This window comes from Mixophyes fleayi, chromosome 12, assembly GCF_038048845.1.
Source record: "Mixophyes fleayi isolate aMixFle1 chromosome 12, aMixFle1.hap1, whole genome shotgun sequence".
Lineage (NCBI taxonomy): Eukaryota > Metazoa > Chordata > Amphibia > Anura > Limnodynastidae > Mixophyes > Mixophyes fleayi.
In genome coordinates this window covers 44,547,436-44,567,162 of record NC_134413.1, presented here as the reverse complement: position 1 = coordinate 44,567,162, position 19,727 = coordinate 44,547,436, and the positions used below count along the sequence as shown (strand labels likewise).

The following is a 19,727-nucleotide window of genomic DNA, read 5'->3' as shown; positions in this document are numbered from 1 at the left end:
TTAGGATTTATACAAAAAAAAACTGTAACATAGATGAAAAGGAAAGTTCTCCCATGGGAGAATATTTCTTCCAAAATAACCAAAATTGGGAGGCTTGTAATTTTGCAAACTTTGCCTATTTTGTAAAATGATTCCTATGTGAAATCTTGTATCATCATCTCGTTGAATTGCAGCTTTTTTGGTTCTTTTTGTTCAACTGATAGAGAATATCGGATATGGCATATTGTGCTGCTGTTAGTGGTTTGGCTGCTTGTCCTATTGCATCAATTTGTCACATGAGGAATGAAATGCGTGTGACTATAGCAACACAAAATTATGAAAAGTGTGAAATAGACTAGAGGATGATAAAACAATTTTTAGATTTGCTGTGGGTTCAGTGATGTGTGCGTAACTTTTAATTAATGTTTTTAAATCTCTCCTGTCAACGTGTATTTTAATTTAGTTAAATCTTCTGATTAGTTAAACATAACCAAACCCTGATTTGTAGCTGTGGTGGGCAGGGATGATGTAATAGGTAATTACCTATAAACCGTTTGAGCAGTTGATATGATTGATGTCCCTTTTTAGGTAATTCTGAAGTTAATTATATTACAAAGTAAATTATTAAATATTTAAGCTGTAGATTGCTAAACTTTATTAGAAACTGTTTTTCAGTGGAGTGCTGACTGCTTAAGCCACAATTTAGCTGTAACAATTAAACAGTATTATATAAACCAGCAAAACATTTGGTTTAGTTTGCATTTCAGCGTTTTCAGTTTGTTCTTTTTACTGATGTCATATTTTTCTAATAGGACAATGTACGTGCGGCCATGACCTGTATTCATTTTTTCACTCACAAAACTAAGTGCTACCGTGACTTGGGTGACAATCAAAAGTGGCTTTTAAAATCCAAGGAACATCTGAAGATATACTTACAAGAAGTGTCCCGAAGCAACAGAAGAAAGTCATTTGACACATTTAGGAAAAAAATGTCTGCTAGTGATGTTTCCAGGTACTTTAAGCCAGAATTTTTTCAAACCTTATTGTTGTAGTGCTTTGCTAGTTGAGGGGCGTTAAGTTTGCCCCTATCATTTTTGCTCTGTCTGAATTTCTGACTTATTGGTTCCATTACAATTACTTACGGCCTTACACATTTGCATAAAGCAGAATACACTATTATAGCTCATTCAGTCTTGCTGCTGCTGTAAGAGGGCAGTTAATTTAGTCAGATACACAGTGAAGTGAAAAGGAAGGGGGGGGAAGGAAAGAGAGCCTCCTGTCCCTCAAACAAACCATGGCTTTTAAATAAAAAAAGAAAACTTTTCCCACATTTAAAAATGTGACTTCAAATTGAGAAGAGACTTTGGAATCCAGAATGATGATTTTGAGAACTCTGCAGAAGGAAGAGTTTTCAAGTGTTCAAAAAATTGAAGCCCAGACACACAGCGGAGGACACACTTCTCACTAGGAGATTCATACACCTCATTTGACCATTCTTATATACTGCATAATGACAGGATTAGAGGAACTACCACACAATAAAGGTAAGCTACCACTCTTGATATCTGTGTACCCACAGACTGGGTACACTCCCAGATGGACAGAGTAAATAGAGTTACTCCTGTAAAGGCTTTAGCACCAGATCAGCACGTATCTCATCCTATCCTCCGTCCTCAGTAACGCGGACGTGGTAACAAAGTTTAACACAGACAGTTATCCGAATAAAGAAATGCTGAAGTTAACTAAAAAGCACAAACAGTAATATAGCAGTTAGTCATATTAAACATAGTCCTACTACAACAAAATGACACAGAACACACAAGAGTTTCAAGTTTATCACTACATAACAGTCTCTTAGTAGCCATTCAGTGCTTGATCCTAGGTTGCAGAGACTTATCTCCTAATGGTACCAGCAAGGCAGCAGTCCTGCTTCACTGTGACCCTGTTTCGGCAGACCGAAATCCACATACCTGTAAAGATTTCAGATTAAGAACGAAGACTTGCTGATCCCCACAGTCATTCACTAACATTGCGATCTTCACTTAGTTTGGGCTCAGTCCTTGGATCAGTCCTTGTTCCTTTTGGACGTGGTGAGGGCCCTTTAAGTGCTATTTAGACAGCAATGCGGGACTTTGCAAAATCACTGAGAATTGTGCTGTATGTTGCGTACAAACGCGGTTGGCCGGCCTCTAAAGTGTCTTTTGGCTCGATGGATTACTTCAACCATCAAATATGGCTTACATGAGTTCAGCTTGGCCGGTACCAGGTGGCCTGACTGTAGGTGCTTTTTGGGCGGCGCTGCACGGAGCCCTGGTCTGAACAACTGTCCTGGGCGGCTAAGTGGTCGTCTATTTGCATCTTTGTGAAATTCTAGAAGTTGTGTGGCATTGCATCCCCAGATGCCAGCTTTGGCCGTAAAGTTTTGTGTGCAGCCGGGTCAGAGCAGTTCCTCCCTTAGGGGCAGCTTTGGTATATCCCCTATGTTTTGCAGTGGTTCCCCCAATGGACTACGAGAAAGGGATTTTACGGCAAGTACAAAAATCCTATTTTTCAGGTACAATTTAGGTATTTGCGAAATTCTCAGAAATTGTCAGCTTTCCAAGTAGAAAGCGAAAATGGAGGGAAGCAAAACTGTCTTTTAAAAACAAATAATTTAATAAAGTATGTAACATGCCAGCGGTTAAACTAATTCTGATATAAGCAGCTTTGTCAGTTTAAAGTGAAACTTCTGTTTCTAATAATATGTAAAATATGATGGGTTGTTTTTTTACAGGTCATGGAACTTCCCATTGGCTTGTAATATCCTTTTAAGTTTGTTTTTTTTAGGGGGTTCATTACCTTAGTATATTTTATATTTTAATGGTGAATAAAGGTTATAATAAATGGTGATACAGGTGATAATCGGCTATATTGTCGTTGCCTTTTTGGTGTCTCCAGGAGGCCTTCAAAAAACATCTGGGTTAAATCAAGGAAATATTTGGTTGTTTCTGCTGTTCCTTAAGATGCTGGAAATCGTGGGTTTGCCCATCTTATATTGCCTGCTCTCAAAAACTCATCCTTCTATCTGTCATTGCCTTCACAGTAGTCAACTGGCATATAAGCGTCATAATGGTGTACAAATGAATCTTGTAATGAGCAGGCACTTAAAATCTAGAGCCGTATTCATAAACAGACATATCTTTACATTCACTACTTGTTGAATATGGATATGCGATTGCCTGATGTACATGTTTTTTTTTTCTGGGGGGGTGGGAAGGGAGGGTTTCTGGTCGTGTTTGTTAATTAATCAGGCCCCATGAGTTTTGGAGAAAAGTATGTCTTTAACAGGATGTATGTGCATTTTTTCTTTTAAGGTCTTTGCACATTATGTTGTAGGGCAGCTTTGAGGTGCATTATTAGATACATTAGAACGTATGTGAATGTGCACTGAATGCTCTGTGAAAGCATCCACAAATTTCAAGGTTTTGTCTACATTTCAATTGCTGCATGTATGAGCTTACATGAAATGAACATGACCATTCAAGAGAGTAGGATGTGCACTGAAACTCCAAATCGGGAAATAAATTCATATTGACACAGTAATACAGACAGCTTTTTGTTTTTCCAGACACATCAACACTGTTGAGCTTCAGATGGAGATCACTAAATTTCTACAGAGATGTGAAAGTTTGGAGACCACTCAAGTCTATGACAAGCCCCCTCCCACGCTTTTTGGACACAGTGCCATGATGATAGATGTAGCCTGTAGAGTGAGTTTTTTTGTTTTTTTTTTTGCTAAAACAATCTATAGATAGAAACTTAGTGATCATGTTTTTCTGAACTTTATGGATAATGGTTTTCTGATACCTGTATTTAACTTATCACACCTACAGCCTTATGACCTGGCACTGATTTTAAATAATTGTAGTATGGCATTGATGTACATACTTTACTACATAGATAATTTTATCACATAATATTTTTGCACGATTTCCTTCAGGTCATACTAGGTGGAAAAAATGTAGAAGAAGGTTTTGGCATCGCTTTTAGAGTAATTCAGGTAAGGCTGAAAATGGTTATCGTGTTTTCTCTGCTATTTTGTCCAAGATAACTGTGTGTGAGGGTCCAAAAACGAGCACAGCCACTGATAACCATTATTTGCAAATTCTGGGCATTCCCTATAATTATACAATCGGACGATGAGCACGTGTGTGCAGTCATCTACCGACCACAGGAACAAGGAGGTTCCAGAAGGAATCCAAAAGCTAAATCAGAGCACAATATGGCAACATGTCTTCTAATTTACCCAGCCTTGTGTGTGACAAGCTTTAGGCCCAACCTGTGAGACTACATGCTGTTACCATCTGTGGAGCGCATATGACACCAACATATTCTTGTCAATACATGACAAAGCATATAGTGCCACCCGCAGGCTGACGGAAGCTTGACATGAATCTGCAGATCAAAGCGAATGGATATGTGATGGTTTTTTGTTTTTAGCTGTTTATTTATTTTTTTACTATAAACACTGAGCAGTCAAATCAAATAGAGACTTGTTAGGTTGCTTAGAAGATCATCACGTGTACTGACAGTGTTCATCTGTCAACCACATCATTTGTGGGTTATGTCCTTTTTTGGCAATAATATTGTGAATGTGTTTTAGCTAAAAAAAATTCAGCTAGCACAATATTTTGTCCTGTTAGTAGATAATTTATGTGGCATTTTCTACTAAACATAAAGGACTCATCACTTCTAGGCCTTAGGCGTTACAATTGCACTGATTCCAGCCTCTAGGAGGCAGGACACTGGATAAATACGGACTTCTATTGTTTATAAGTCCCTGTTTTTTTGGGTTTTTTTTTTATGAACCTAGAATAATTGTTCATGTAACAAGCATTTCAAGCTATAGGAGAAATTTAGCTAGTCAAGAAGGGATGTTTGGTCCAAGACTCTAGATACACCCCGGATATTTGGATCATTTGACTCCAAAACCATTCCAGTTTGGAATAAATCACATACATTTTAGGAATGTCACCTGTTTGGATAGGCAGTTATGACACTTAAGAGACACACTTGCACTAAAATATGCTAAATCGGGTTGAAGTATAAATTGTCTAAAATATACTACAGAGTCAGACCTCTTGTGTGGATTTGGAGAGGCTAAAGTAGGTTCTTCCAAAGTGTTGTCTCCTTTCCAAATCTCCTTAGGGACCAAAACCAGATATCACGGCCCTCCCAACTGCAAAAGTTTTACCCGCAAGAATTTTTAAAAGTGAAAACGTGGAAACATAGCCTATCCACTCTTCTGAGATTAAAACTTTAAACTTTATTATAACCAATGGATAAGTACAGTACATTTTTTTTATTGATTAAAATAATAATCTTAATGTAATCACTTTAGAATGTATTTTGTTAATCTTGTCTTTGCATCGGATTTTGGAATATTACAAAATGTTAGACACTCTATTTTTGCTGTAGAGGTTATAACACAGATATAATTTTTTTGATACATATTTTGTTACCCTTTGTCCTTCCAAAATTCTAGGATTTTCAGCTAGACTCTTCCAAAGTGTACAGCAAAGTGTGCAAGCACCTCGTACAACAAGAGAATTACTCAGAAATCCTGCAGCTTGTCAAGTGTGTGAACGAGTCTGGTATTGCTGCGGAGAAGGACTGTGATGAGATTTTGCTAAGATGTGTTGAAGAAATGGCAGACCTGTCTTCTGATGTAAGCCGTGCTGTCTATGTAGTGGGAAAGGGTAGACAACCATTAGCTTTCCAGTTTTTGCTTTGTGAAAACAGCCAGAATTATTACCTGTCTTAACCTCATAACACCTGTTCTATAGTAGATCTATTTGTGTTTGTGCCTTGCCCTTTGCGTGTGTTTATTTTTTTTAATTTTTTTTCTTCTTCTTCCTCTTCTCCGATGGGGGCACTGATGACTGGTTATGTTCCGTCCACCAGGTGACAAGGCAGTGTGAAACAGTCTCACTTCTTTCTCCTATGACCCTCTTGTTCTCTATTCTTCCTGAGCACAGGATAGTTTCATTTTTATTTTATTTATTTTTTTGCTTACACATTACACTGTCTAATAAGGGGGAGTGGACTAAGACCAGGAAACCAGGGAGACACCTGCCTGGAAGGGTGCGGACATGGGCCTTGGTGGCCACAGCTGATTAGCTGTAAAGGCCTGCACTGCCAGTACTGCCGGTTACTCCAACCTCCAGCAGCACTTCAGCCTGCCTTTGGCCTTCAACAGTCCAGCTTGCTCGGTGGATGTGATTGTGCCATCTGATCAACATGGACTCCTTTTGGCCTTCAAAAGAAGGGGGACTCAAAGTCTTTAGAGAAAGGAATGTCGTCCTTACTATCTGCTTAGCACAAGGATGTGTGGGGGCTCAACTTAACCTCCTCAATGACACCTAGTTATACTTTGTCCAATCACTGGGTTCTCAACATATTCACCCAGGGTACAGGATATCTATCTTAGAGCTCCCTTTAAACAGGTTGTTTCGGTCACAGGTTCCCAAAGACCCAGTTGCAAGACAGCATTATAACCAACTGTCCATCCCTGTGGATGTAGTTGTTATCTGTTTATAGGATGATGAATATTACCTAGTGCTGTCTACCTAAAATGTGGGAAGTATGAAAATGGAGTGCTGCCTCTGGGGATTGAATGGTCTCCCTATCATTCAGATAAGCAGATAATGATAAAGTTTCCTGGTGCTCCACCACTATAACAATGTAAGAGAGTCTGCGGTGATAAAGTGATTACAATACTTTATACAATGTAATAAAGGTTAAAAAAGATGGCATCTGCTGCTCTGGCCAGAGTATAACAACATAACAAATATGACTTGTAAACAGACCGAATAATCACAGAATATTGCACATAATGATAACGTTATTAGAAAGAGTCTTAGCTCTCACTCTGTACGCAGATAGGTGCAATCCAGTACAGAATAATCCTGGTATTATAACGGAAAATCATGGTCACTTTGACAGGTATACATACGTCCCAAATGATACCTATATATATCTTAGCACGATTCCAACGAGGTCAGTCCCAATATGGGGAAATGAACGACTAACCGTTTGTAGTGCACAAAAAGTCCTAGTATCCATCTGGTTGTTGCCCATGTTTTCTCTCAAGGTCCCCTGAATAGGAAAAGGAGGGCAGTCTGTAGGCGGACTGTTCCACTGTCGAAATGGTATTTGCTAGCGCATGCGCAGCTGATCCATGGGGCTCCCAGCTGTTGTCATCTCCGTCTGCAGCCTCTTATGTCCCGCTTGACAAGCGAATCTTCTGTGGTTGTAGCCTAATGGTAGATATAGCTGAAAGTCACTATAAGGATGTTGCAATGTGGTAGGTTGAAATTGTAGGTATTTTGGAGAGTTCCATTGTGTTTCACCCCTATAACAGTGGCTTCCTCAGGGATAAATGAATGAGTCTCCAGTCAGCGTTGTCCATTTAAATATCCCTTCTTCCAGTCCCTGATTGGTTTTTCGCTGGAAATGGGAGGTGCTGATCTATGCAGTGACCCGATTGGTACCAATACAGCTAGTGGTTCTGTTGCCAAGTAACCACCATAAACACGATAAAGTCTGCATGTATAAAAAAACATGAAATGTCTGTTGATAATATTTCATTAATGATAGTATTCCGTTTTGGATATAATCAGGGATTGGAAGGAGGGATATTTAAACTGACAACGCTGACTGGAGACTCATATTCATTTTATCCCTGAGGAAGTCTCTATTATAGGGGTGAAATGTGTTTGTGCTCTCCAAAATACCTACATTTCAACCTACCACATTGCAACATCGTATAGTGACTCTTTCAACTATGTCTACCATTAGGCTGCAACCACAGAAGATTTGCCCGTCAAGCGGGACGTAAGAGGCTGCAGACGAAGATGGCAACAGCTGGGAGCACCGTGGATCAGCTGCGCATGCGCTTTCAAGTACCATTTCGACAGCGGAACAGTCCGCCTACAGACTGCCCTCCTTTTCCTTTTCTGGGGACTTTGAGAGGAAACACGGGCAACAACCATATGGATACTAGGACTTTTCTGCCCTACATACTGCAAGTCTTTCATTTCCCCATATTGGGACTCGCCTCATTGGATTTGTGCTAATATATATGAATGTATGCATGTATTATTTGGGACGTGTGTGACAACGATTTTCTGTTACAATACCAGGATTATTCTGTACTGGATTGCACCTATCTGCGTACAGAGTGAGAGCTAAGACTCTCTATGTAATAACTTTATCACTATGTGCAATATTCTGTGATTATTCTGTCTGCTTACAACTCATATTTGTTACGTTGTTATACTCTGGCTAGAGCAGCAGATGCCATCTTTTTTAACCTTTATTACATTGTATAAAGTATTGTGATCACTTTATCACCGCAGACTCTCTTACATTGTTATAGTGGTGGAGTACCAGGGAACTTTATCATTCTCTATTTATATCCTGTTACTTCAAAGGGGGGTACCAAAAACCATTTGCATGAGCTGTTCAGGCAGGAACTTCTTACGATAGCCACAAGAGAAGAGGATTATTTGGGAACACTGAATATCATGACACATAATAGTACAAAACCCCATCTGGGAGCTTTATGAATGCTTCCTCCTGTTCACCATCCAGGGGGTACACTTCCAATTTCTGTCTTTTATGAGCTCCACAAGACTTAATCAAAGTCATGGCTTCCATCGCACTACAAAAGGATCATGATTCCAGGATATGTGGCTTTATCTGATATCCAGAGATGCCATGCATTCTCCTTCTCCTGTGGCCTGTACGGCAACAGCATCTCATATGGACTATTCCTAGTGCCGTCAACTTTCTCAGTGTATGGGGCAAGTCTTTGACATACCTCTCCAGTTTATTCCTCTGACCAAGATCCTTACCCTCAAAAGTTTAATTTCCCCCATTCTAAGCAAGCTATGCACATTCATTCAGTACCGGAAAGTGGGGACTATGTTTTCTAATCTGGATGTAGTTCCTTACTCCTCATTTTATGTGTGACTCATCCAGAACACATACAGCATTCATGGAATAGGTTTCTGGATCATCTTGAATGTGTCCTACCAAATGTTTTTGCTTTCCTGACGTGTTGAATGGATCAGTCAATTCCATGTATCAGTGGGGAGGTCCTTCTTTATTCGGTTTGTATTTATGGTTACTAGGGCTGATGGTTACTAGTCTCTAGTGCTGGAGGTAGTTTACCACCATCCTGTCCTGGGACATGGACTCTGCTGCAGAGGTCCATCCATTGGTTATTAGCGCTCATTTCCTGTATCTGGATCTAAACAACTGAACTTAATTCCTCAAGATCACTGGGGCAACCACAGCTCCTATCCATGAGGGAGATGTCTCCGGTTTTGTGGTTGGTGAAGTGGTTCATTCCAACCATCTTGGTAGTCTACATCCCAAGAGGTGTACTTCCCAGTTGTCATCACCCAGACCCTGCCAAGTGTTCTCTTCATCATCAGGTCTTTTGGTATCTCTTAGACGTCGGGTTTGTCACCAGAAATGGAGCTGCTGACTTTGTGGCAAACTTCCACTTTGCAGTGTCCATTCCTAATGGCTAATTTCCCCAATATATGGCTGCCCCATTGTCATTTCAGTTGGTCTATCTGTTTTGCTCAGCTCCTCTAATGCCTTGGATCCCAAGGACTGTCAGTCTGGAGGGGCGTGGGTCCTGTTGATTTCCCCTTATTGGCCCAGACAGTCTTGGTAAAGTTTTGCAAATATTGTTGACTTGTCTTGCCATCTTTCTTTGTGGCCAGACCTCCTGGTAAAATCGGCACACCATCTAAGCATGAAGTTTATTTTGGTCATTAAGATGTCTATATGCAGGGCTGCCAAGAGGAATTCAGGGCCTTGGTACAGCAACTTCATGAGACCCCCCTTATGCAGTGCAAGAGTGGTGGTGGTCATACAATTGGTGGCGTGGCTGTGCATCATTGGGGCATGTCTAGCAGGTGAAAAGCGCTAGGCCACCCTCCTACAGAAAAAACCCTGCATTGCTTTGTACACCATTGGCAGAGTGTGTAGTGCTCGCTCGCCTGAGCGTGACCTATTTCCCAGCAGTCCTGATTTTCTGGACAGCGTGACAATGGCATAGTGCCTCTGAGTGGTGGCCCTCATTGTAGAGGCCCAGTTAATACTGTAGTAAATAGTCCTGCCCACAATTCATAACATACCACATAGTAGAGTTCCCAGTTCATATTATACCACAATAATGCCCCCAATTCATATTGTGCCACACATGAGTGCACCCAATTCACATTCACAGGGGGAATACAATGGTAGAGGCCCACCAGAGTGGGTGTGCTCAGCCACTAGATAGGCATAACCAAACCACCAGAGGGGGTGTGGTAAGCCCACAAAGGACATCTAGCACCATAGTGTAGTATATAAAGAATGCAGTGTGTACGTAGAGTTCACAGACTTGGCCTGCCCCTTACATTGGGCAGAACAGTCGCTAAAATTTGGGATTGTCTCACTAGAATCAGAACATTTGACACTGTCCTGCTCTCTCCTACCTGTTCTTGTCACTTTCACCACCTGTGGCTGCAGGTTTCTTTAGTTGCGTCTTGTCTGGGTCCTGGAGGGTTGGGGACCCTATTTGGAAAAAAAATGGGTACACTTAGAAAATGCCAACCAGCCCCGGCGTTAAATCAATAGCACCCACAATAAATAATTAGGCCTTCCTCCAGCCCCAACATTAAAATAATAGGTTTATTTATTAAATGGGAATACTATTTCCCTCCCTCCAAACAGCCCCAGCAATAAATTTCATAGTATTTACCTTTCATAAATATACCTATTTCCCGCAACCATCACTGCCATTAAATAATTTATAGTCACATTTAATAAAGAGACCTCATTCTCCCCAAACTCACCCCCACATTCAATAGCCCCCAAACCACCCCATCTTAAATTAATATTCCCTACTATTAAATTGCCCCACCATCACCACACAAACAAAATAGCACCCATTAATTAGTCACCACCTACCTCACACACTATATTGCCAAAAGCCCCCTGTGCCATCACACACACATTACTGTGCCCCCTTATGATCACACTGTGCCCTCCATGCTGCTTTCCCCCCTTCACCTGGCCACCTTCATCACTGTGCCATGCTGTCCCCCCATCACACACTGCCATGTTGCCCCCCCCCCCCCCTCTTCATCTCTCTGCTTTCCTCCCCTTACCTCTGTTACTTTACTTACCTTTGTATTGGCTTCTTCCATCTCTTTTCTTTTCTTCTGTGTCTTCTTGCTGAGTCCTTTCTCCGCAGCTCCTCACTGAATGTCGGGCATGATGTCATCACATGACTTCCAACATTCAGTGTGTACAGAGCAGGGAGGAATTATTTAGAGACGCAGGTATTGCGATCATTTGAGTATTTATTTGTTTTTGTTTTGTTTATATTATTATTTTTAAGTACCCTGCAACCCCACCAACAAAGGGGGCAGAGCCACCCCCTGCCGGCGTAAAAACACAAAAAAAAAGGCAAATGAACAAACGATTTAGGTTAAACAAAACTGGCATGCCCTGGTAATTAGTACACGCCCCCCCTCAGCAGCCCAGTGTATATGTATATGTACATGGTCATGAAACAGTTAAGCTGTCAGATCCAGCTGATTGTTGTGATCAGGGGAATACAAGAGATAAGGCATTACTTCATGTTCGTTATTATTAATAATTATTCGTGCAACAATATGCTTTATGCCTAGATTGGTCAGTTTCGGCCAGAGTGGCCATTTATGTTTTTATGACTAATTTGTCTTCTGGATGAAATAGAGTATTTGAGAAGCAATTGTATGTTCATTTTACTTTAATTTGTTTTTTTTTGTTCTCTTGTCCCATTTATAGTCATTTTAGTGTTTTCAAATTGTATTTTACTCTGCTTGTATTCCAGGAACTTGAGAAGCTCATCCAAGGTATGAGAAGTGATGAAACAAAGGTAATTGCTCAGGCCACCTTTAACTTGTATAATTTATTTGTATTGAACAGATTGCAGATCAAATGCAGAGTTTAAGCACACTATTTAATGCCTGACCTTACTGTTATAATGTTTTGGATTGTATAGAGTGGGAATCTAGTTCACAATCATTCGTCTTGTCTAACAAGTAAAGAACATCAGTGAATAATTATTACATCCTTCTTGGTTTAGTTGTGGAACAGAAGAGGCGGGATGTCAGAACCAGGGAAAGGGGTAGAGTAGAGAAAAATGGAAGGATAGAGGGCTGTTCCATATAGAAAAAGAAGAGACCAAAGCAAATGTTGGAGCAATGTCTACCGTTGAGGAGACATTCTCATCTACTACCCCATGTCTAATGAATTGACTAGTGATTTAAAAATATCAGCATCTTTAAAGTTTATCCACCCAAACCAGTCTAACAAACTCCTGATCAGTGTTTCTAGCTGACATTGTGATGTCCTCCATATCCATGTAATAGTCTGACCATCAGGTTGGGGGTGAAGTGCTTTCTCCAAGGTGTAGGCAAAAATACTGTTGCTTCAATAAGGATTTTTTTTTTTTTTGTTTATTTTTTTATTTAGAGATCAGCTTAGTGGGTAAATTTAAACATACTGCCAAAGGGTTGTATCAGGGGAAGGAACACCAAATGTGAAATGGGTTACCTAAACCGAACCACATCTCCAACAATTACCATTGATCATATTTTACACAATTGACTCGGTCAATGGTACTAGTGAGATAGGACTTCGAATTGGATTTCCAATACAGAGATACTGTAAAAGCTACTATTAACATGCATGGGAATTTTTGGCCCACTGTTTTGTTCCACACTTTAAGCCTGATTCCCAAGCTCTGGTAAACTTGGTTAAGCCCGGAAAGAGATTTCTGACTGAAAGCTGCTTGAACGAGAAAATGACATGTTTTTCTGAAACACATAATGACTCAAAGAGCATCCCCTAAGTATGGAAGAGATCAATCCCCTTCCCCTCACAAGAGCAAATGTCTAATTTGAAGTTAGGTGAAGTAGTAATAACCCTCTAGAACTAATCAGCTGGCCACCATTATAGGAACCATGAGCTTAGAGCCAATTTATTGTGACCCAGAGTCAAGTCTGGATTATGAACCAGGGGGGTCATTGGGGTTCTAACAGAAGAGGTATGTTACAATTCACTGAAACTTCCAACAGCGAACAGTAGTACCAATTTTCACATCTTCTCATGCATTAGTTTTGTTTTCGAATACTTTTCCAATTTTTAGTCTACCAAAGTGAATTTTTTCAGTTTTCAATAATGTATACAATATATTTTTTTCTTATGTCAACTCTTTAGGAAAGAAAAATATAATTATCCATAGTATTCTATACGCCTAAATGTATTTTGCTAATTCTAATTGTTTTAGTGCTGCCTGTACATTGAGTGCCGACCGACGCACGGCGGCCCTATTTAAATGGAATCCGGCGCCGGAAGGGATAAATCACTTGCGCTAGGCGCTGCGTGAAAACTCTATTAATAAAAAATGTATTTAGTGAAATAAGTGTTTGTTAATGTGTGCGCTTTGGCGCTTGGAAAGTAACACGCAGCGCCACAGCATGGAAGGGGTTAAACACCGGCGCCGGAGAATGTATAAATGTAAATTTAACAAACAAATGTAAATGTTTAGTGTGTAGGCGCTGCAGCTCCGGTAGTTAACCGTCGCACAGCGATGAATGGGTTAACTCCCAGCGTTGGGAGTGTAACTGTGTTTTAAATGGGAAATGTGTATTTAAGGTGTAAATGTGTTATAAAACAAAATGTAAGTGTGTAATGCATATAAGTAATAAAATGCACTTACCTCGGTCCAGAGGGGGCTGCAGGAGGATCCCTGGATCCTTCATCCCCCAGGAGCCAGCTTCAGTGGCTGCGGGAGGGACTTCCACAGTAGCCACCTGGATGCAAGTAGATCCAGGAGGTGCAGCGCCAGCCTCGGACTGGCCTGCCGGGCAGCCGGACTATCCACCGGTAGGCCCGGCGGGGTGTAAGCTCCGCCTCCTCCGCTGTTGGGGCGGAGCTTACCGGAGTTCAGATGTCAGCGGGGGCGCACTATATTATAGGATAACCAGCGCCTCCGGCAAAGCACAGGTTACGCAATCTCCTGCTGATTTGCTGGTCACGTGCATGGCCGGATTAAGGGGGGGGCACAGGGGGCACGTGCCCCGGGCCCCCCTCTCTCTGAGGGCCCCCCACCGCCTGCATGACCCCCTCTGCTGACAGCAGCCGCGGTGCTGCTGACAGAGTAAGCGCATGTGTCTGTAAAGACCCCGCCGGCCGCCGCATCCGACAGCTGTCAGTAGTTAGCCACTGCACTGCTGGAGCTCTGACAGATAACACTGACATCCTGCCTTAGCAGCGAGCAGCTGCACGAGTGATATGTTCAGAGGGGAAGCCACAAGAGCAGATCTCCTTTACAGAGAGTACAGCTTCCACGGCAATGGGACATAGAGAACAGCTAAGTGTTTCTCAAGTTGAACAGCTAACCGAGACCCCCCCCCCCCTAAGCAGATCTCTCGAACTAGTGAGTACACCTCTGACTCACGGACGACCGTGCGACAGGTCTCCTACAGGGGACAACATCATTAGCGGTTCCAGAGCTTGCAGGAGCATGAAACCATAAGTGCATATCTTACTTAACATGAACTCAGTTCCTGGGAATGGCAGGGGGGTCTGCCTGCTAAGCACATAAGACCGGCTTTCCTACTGCTAAGCAGCCATTTTCTTTTTTCTTTTTTTAAAAAAAATCCTGCACATGTGGTCTGCTGTATTTTGGCAAGATCTTCCCAAAGTCTGTGCCTGGTAGTCTGGTGCCATTTTTACAGCACGCTGTATATCAGAATGCTTTTATCATCTGTTGCATTTAGTGTGGTAGGCCCTGTATTTCCTTTAGGTACAATTTATTTGGCATCCCTACATTATCCCTGTGTGACTGTGTATGCTGCTATTCTCAGTGTTTTACATTTCACAATCTGTCTAATAGAGACACTTCCAAGACTTAGGGATCCACTGGATAGTCTGTGCCTCACTATACCTGTGTTACATGTAATACTAAATTATCTTGTGGACACACAGACATGTTCCGCTGCAGCAGGTCTCCTTTATTGGAGAGAACAGCTTGTGCAGCTATAATACTTAAGCAGTGAGTAGAGCTCTATGCATGGTGTAGACGACTTACAAGACTAAAGAGTCTCCTGAATAGTCTGTACAGTGCTATACTGGTTCCTTATGTAATTCTCATTTATCTTTTGGACAGTCTGACCCGAATGCCCTTTGTACTGGGTGTGAGACTGAGTGTTGTGGTCAGTGCTTTTCTGTGGCCATAAAGGAATTGGCTTGACTACATCACTGACAACAATCATAGCTGAACTCGAGTAATGTCTCAGACCAGTGAGGTAGGTTTACGTTTTTCCTTCTCAACACACATACCTAAGTTGCGGTCAGACAGCATCTGACAGCTGAAAAAAAATCCTGCACATGTGGCCTGGCTACATTTGACATATTTAATCAAGCAGTCAAATAATAATCATGCTATGAAGGGTCTTCTTAAATTTGTATATACATATGTTTATTTTTTTTATCAGCTACATCTCAAGAAATATACACTGAACATTAAAATTAATGTTTCATTAGTAACGTACTCTACTTCCTGCTTCCATGCAGCACGGACGTGCCGCGAGAGCTCTTCACTGGGGTCCAAGTCCTGGGCTCCTAAATCCTGTGGAGTAGCCCCGGCTATGCTCCCTGCCTGCCTACCTCCACTCACCTGCTGCCTGGCTCCAACTCATGCATGGCTCTGCTCTCCACGGATCCCTCACCTCCAGCCGGGATCCAACGCCTGCTTGGCACCGCTATCCGCGGGTGGATTCTGCTAATTGAGCCCCCGGTTCCAGCCTTGCTCCACGTTCCCACCTGCTCTTCATCGGATTCGGCCTTGGTCTTCAGCCTTTCCGCCTCTCCTGGCCCTGCTGTGCCCTCTCCTGTGGTCGTCCATCCGGTCGGATCTGCCTAATCGAGGCCCCGGCTCCGGCCTAGCTGTACCCTCCGCCCTACGGAGGCTCTTCTCTAATCCACCCTCCGTCTCCTGCCTCGCCTGTGTTGTTCTTGGATGTCAATCTAACTCTCCTGACTTTTCTACTGCCTGGTCCGTCTGCTGGTTCTTCAGGCCTACTTCCGGTCAACTCCTCCGGTCTCCAGTGCTGTTCCTCTCCCCATCGCGATCCACTTCCGGTCGGCCTGCCTTGGATGCCGCTTTGCAGCCTTCTTCAGATGTCCTCACCTCTGCCTTCTTCAGATGTCCTCCACCTCCTCCACCCAGCGACTTTCCTGGTTCCTGGCCTTTTTGACGGCTGCGGCCCACTTCCGGTTCGGATCCCCAGTCTCTGGTGCCACACCTCTCCTCGCTGCTGCTGCCGCCTCTCAACGCTGATGGGTCCTTATCCACGCTGCTGCCTCCAGTGATGTCCCACTCCTGACGCCCACGGAAGCTCCTGTATATACTGCTGCTCTCCCTCCTCTGATGCCCCTGGCTCCTGGACTCCTTCCTCTTCACGTGCTCTGGACCTCTCCACCCATGCCATCCGGTTCTCTCCAGGTCACCCAGCATCCTCCCATCGTCTCTCCGCTCCTGCTTCAAAGTCTCCTGGTAGTCACAGACTTCGCTGACTTTCTCCCAGTGACTTTGTCTCACAGACTTCTCAGACTTTCTCCCAGTGACATTGTCTCATCTCCCGGGTTTGTTTTTATTCTCCTGTTTTCACCCTAGTCCATACTGTACTGTATTTATTGTTTTCGGCTACCCATGTAGGCTTTATTTTTATTTTATTCCATTTTTATTTCTTTCTTTATTTTATTTAATTTTAATATTTATTTATTTATTTTTTTGGCTCTTTATTTTTATTGTATTTACTGTATTTATTTACTGTATTTATCTCTATTTGCATTTCTTATTTACTGTATTTATTATTTATTTTTGCTTCTCTTATTTACTGTATTTAATTATTTCTATTTGCATTTCTTAATCTATTCCAACCGCATTTTATTTCTCCCTTTTGTATTCCTCTGCTCTCCGTCTATTGGCATTTCTTGTCTCTTTGTTTCCCGTTCACGCCTCTGTCTCATTTTACTAGGATTGCCTTGCCTCTTTGCTTCACCTCTCCCCACCGTCATTGTTGGCTATTACTTTATTTAACTCACTTATCTCATTTCCTCTTGTCTACCTTCTGACTCCCTCTGCTTCAGACGATTCCTCTGTCCACTCTACTTCTTCCACTCCTCCCCCGCCCCTCCCTCATCTCACTATGCCTCCCTGTTCACTTGCCATACCCATACTCTCACCTCGCCCTACTTCACGCTCCTGTCCCCGCACTCCCCCGCGCACCGCTAACCTTGCCAACCTTATCCCCATCTCCCCTCTCCCCTCCCTCCTGTGCCCTCTGGAATGCTAGATCCGTCCGCAACAAACTCCCCTCTATCCATGACCTCTTCTTATCTAACTCTCTTAACCTTCTTGCCATTACCGAAACCTGGCTCACCGATTCCGACACTGCCTCCCCTGCCGCTCTCTCCTATGGCGGCCTCTCCTTTACCCACTCAGCCAGACCCAGAGACCGCCCAGGCGGTGGAGTGGGCATTCTCCTATCCTCCACCTGTACTTTCAGACTCATTCCTCCTGAACCCTCCCTCTCCTTCTCCTCTTTTGAAGTCCACTCTATCCGTCTCTGTCATATACCGTCCCCCTGGCCCCTCCTCCCTTTTCCTTGACAACTTTGCTGCCTGGCTCCCACACCACCTCTCCTCTGACGTCCCCTCCATTATCCTTGGCGACTTCAATATCCCTATTGACAACCCCACCGACTCTGCTTCTGTCAAACTCCTTGCCCTTTCTTCCTCCCTTGGCCTCTCCCAATAGACCTCCTCTTCTACCCACTGCCTTGGTCACTCCCTTGACCTTGTCTTCTCCCACCGTTGCAGTCTGTCCGACTTCTCTATCTCCCCCTTTCCACTCTCGGACCACCATCTCCTCTCATTCTCTCTCTCCTCTACTCCTGCACCCCTCCCCCCACCCAAATCTACCCGGTCCAAACGCGATCTCGACACCCTTGATCCTGCTATGCTGTCCTCTTCTCTCGAAACTCTCCTCTCTCCCCTTTCCACCCTGTCCTGTCCCAATCAGGCAGTCTCCCTCTATAACCAAACCCTCTCCTCCGCCCTTGATGCGGTCGCCCCTGCCCAGCCTATCCACCTTCGCTGCTCCAATCCCCAACCCTGGCATTCCAAACTTACCCGCTTCCTCCAAAAATGCTCTCGCACTGCCGAACGCCACTGGAGAAAATCTCGCTCCCTGGCTGATTTCCTCCACTTCTAGTTTATTCTCTCCTACAGCTCTGCCTTCTCGCTCGCTAAGCAATCCTTCCTTAAATCCCTCATCTCCTCCCAGTCCTTCAACCCCCGCCGCCTTTTCGCCACCTTTAACACTCTCCTGTCTCCCCCCCTCCCTTCCTCCCTCTCTGCCATTGACTTCGCCTCCTTTTTCTCCTCTAAAATTGCGGCCATCAGACTTGAAATCTCTTCCTCCACCAACCCTTCCGCCTCCCCCCCTCTCGCCCATCCTCCCCCCTCCACTCTCCCCCCCCTCTACCCCCAGCCACCAACTCCTTCTCTCCTTCCGCCCTACCTCAGGAGAGGAAGTCCACTCTCTCATTTCTTCTTCCCCCCCCCCCCCCCTTCTACCTGCCCCCAGGACCCCATCCCATCTCACCTTCTTCGCTCCCTCTCTGCCGGCACCTGCTCCCACCTCGCTCACCTCTTTAACCTGTCCCTCTCCACCGGTATCTTCCCCTCCGCCTTTAAACATGCTCTCGTCTCACCCATTCTCAAGAAACCCAACCTTGACCCCTCCTCACTCTCTAATTACCGCCCCATTTCCCTTCTCCCCTTTGCCTCCAAAATACTCGAGACTTGTCTGCAACCGTCTCTCCACCTACCTCTCTGAACACTCCCTCCTTGACCCTCTCCAATCAGGCTTCCGCCCCCTCCATTCCACTGAAACTGCCCTGGCTCAAGTTACGAATGATCTCCTCTCGGCTAAAGCCATGGACCACTACTCCCTCCTGATTCTCCTCGACCTCGCGACGGCCTTTGACACCGTTGACTACCCCCTCCTGCTTCACACCCTCCAGTCCATTGGCCTCTCTGGTACCGTCCTCTCCTGGTTCAACTCTTACCTTGCTGACCGTTCCTTCTCTGTTTCCTCCTCTGAGTCTCTCTCCCCCTCTTCCTCCCTTCCAGTCGGGGTACCTAAGGGCTCTGTCCTTGGACCCTTACTATTCTCACTATACACCTCTTCTCTGGGTGCACTCATCAGCTCCTTCGGCCTCAAGTACCACCTTTATGCTGATGACACCCAACTCTACTTTTGTTCTCCTGATCTCTCTACCTCCCTTCTCTCCAGGGTATCCGCATGCCTCTCTGCCATCTCCTCCTGGATGTCCTCTAGATTTCTTAAACTCAATTTTGCTAAAACTGAACTCATTGTCTTTCCTCCCTCTCGTACCTCCTTCCCCTCTGACCTCTCTATCACTGTTGACAACTCCTCTATCTCCCCTGTTCCCCAACTCCGCTGCCTAGGTGTCCTCCTCGACTCCTCTCACTCCTTTGCCCCTCACATTCACTCTCTCGCCAAATCCTGCCGTTTCCAGCTTCGCAACATAGCCCGCATTCGGCCCTTCCTCTCC

The 19,727-nt window shown here is 43.9% G+C and overlaps 1 protein-coding gene across 6 annotated transcripts in view; it reads left to right on the top strand.

Annotated features, from left to right (window-relative positions):
* The window catches only part of ZFYVE26 (zinc finger FYVE-type containing 26), a 229,724-nt gene that overhangs the window by 199,739 nt on the left and 10,258 nt on the right, over window positions 1-19,727 (top strand). For 4 of the 6 annotated variants that reach the window (XM_075192465.1, XM_075192463.1, XM_075192462.1 and 1 more), the window contains 5 exons: window positions 792-991; window positions 3,587-3,728; window positions 3,959-4,018; window positions 5,504-5,686; window positions 11,903-11,947. In XM_075192465.1, coding sequence (XP_075048566.1) covers window positions 792-991; window positions 3,587-3,728; window positions 3,959-4,018; window positions 5,504-5,686; window positions 11,903-11,947 — 630 coding nt within the window. Of the gene's footprint in view, window positions 1-791; window positions 992-3,586; window positions 3,729-3,958; window positions 4,019-5,503; window positions 5,687-11,902; window positions 11,948-15,247; window positions 15,409-15,654; window positions 16,574-19,727 lie in introns of those variants that run through there. The other 2 variants (XR_012680192.1, XM_075192464.1) reach the window with 2 other exon arrangements.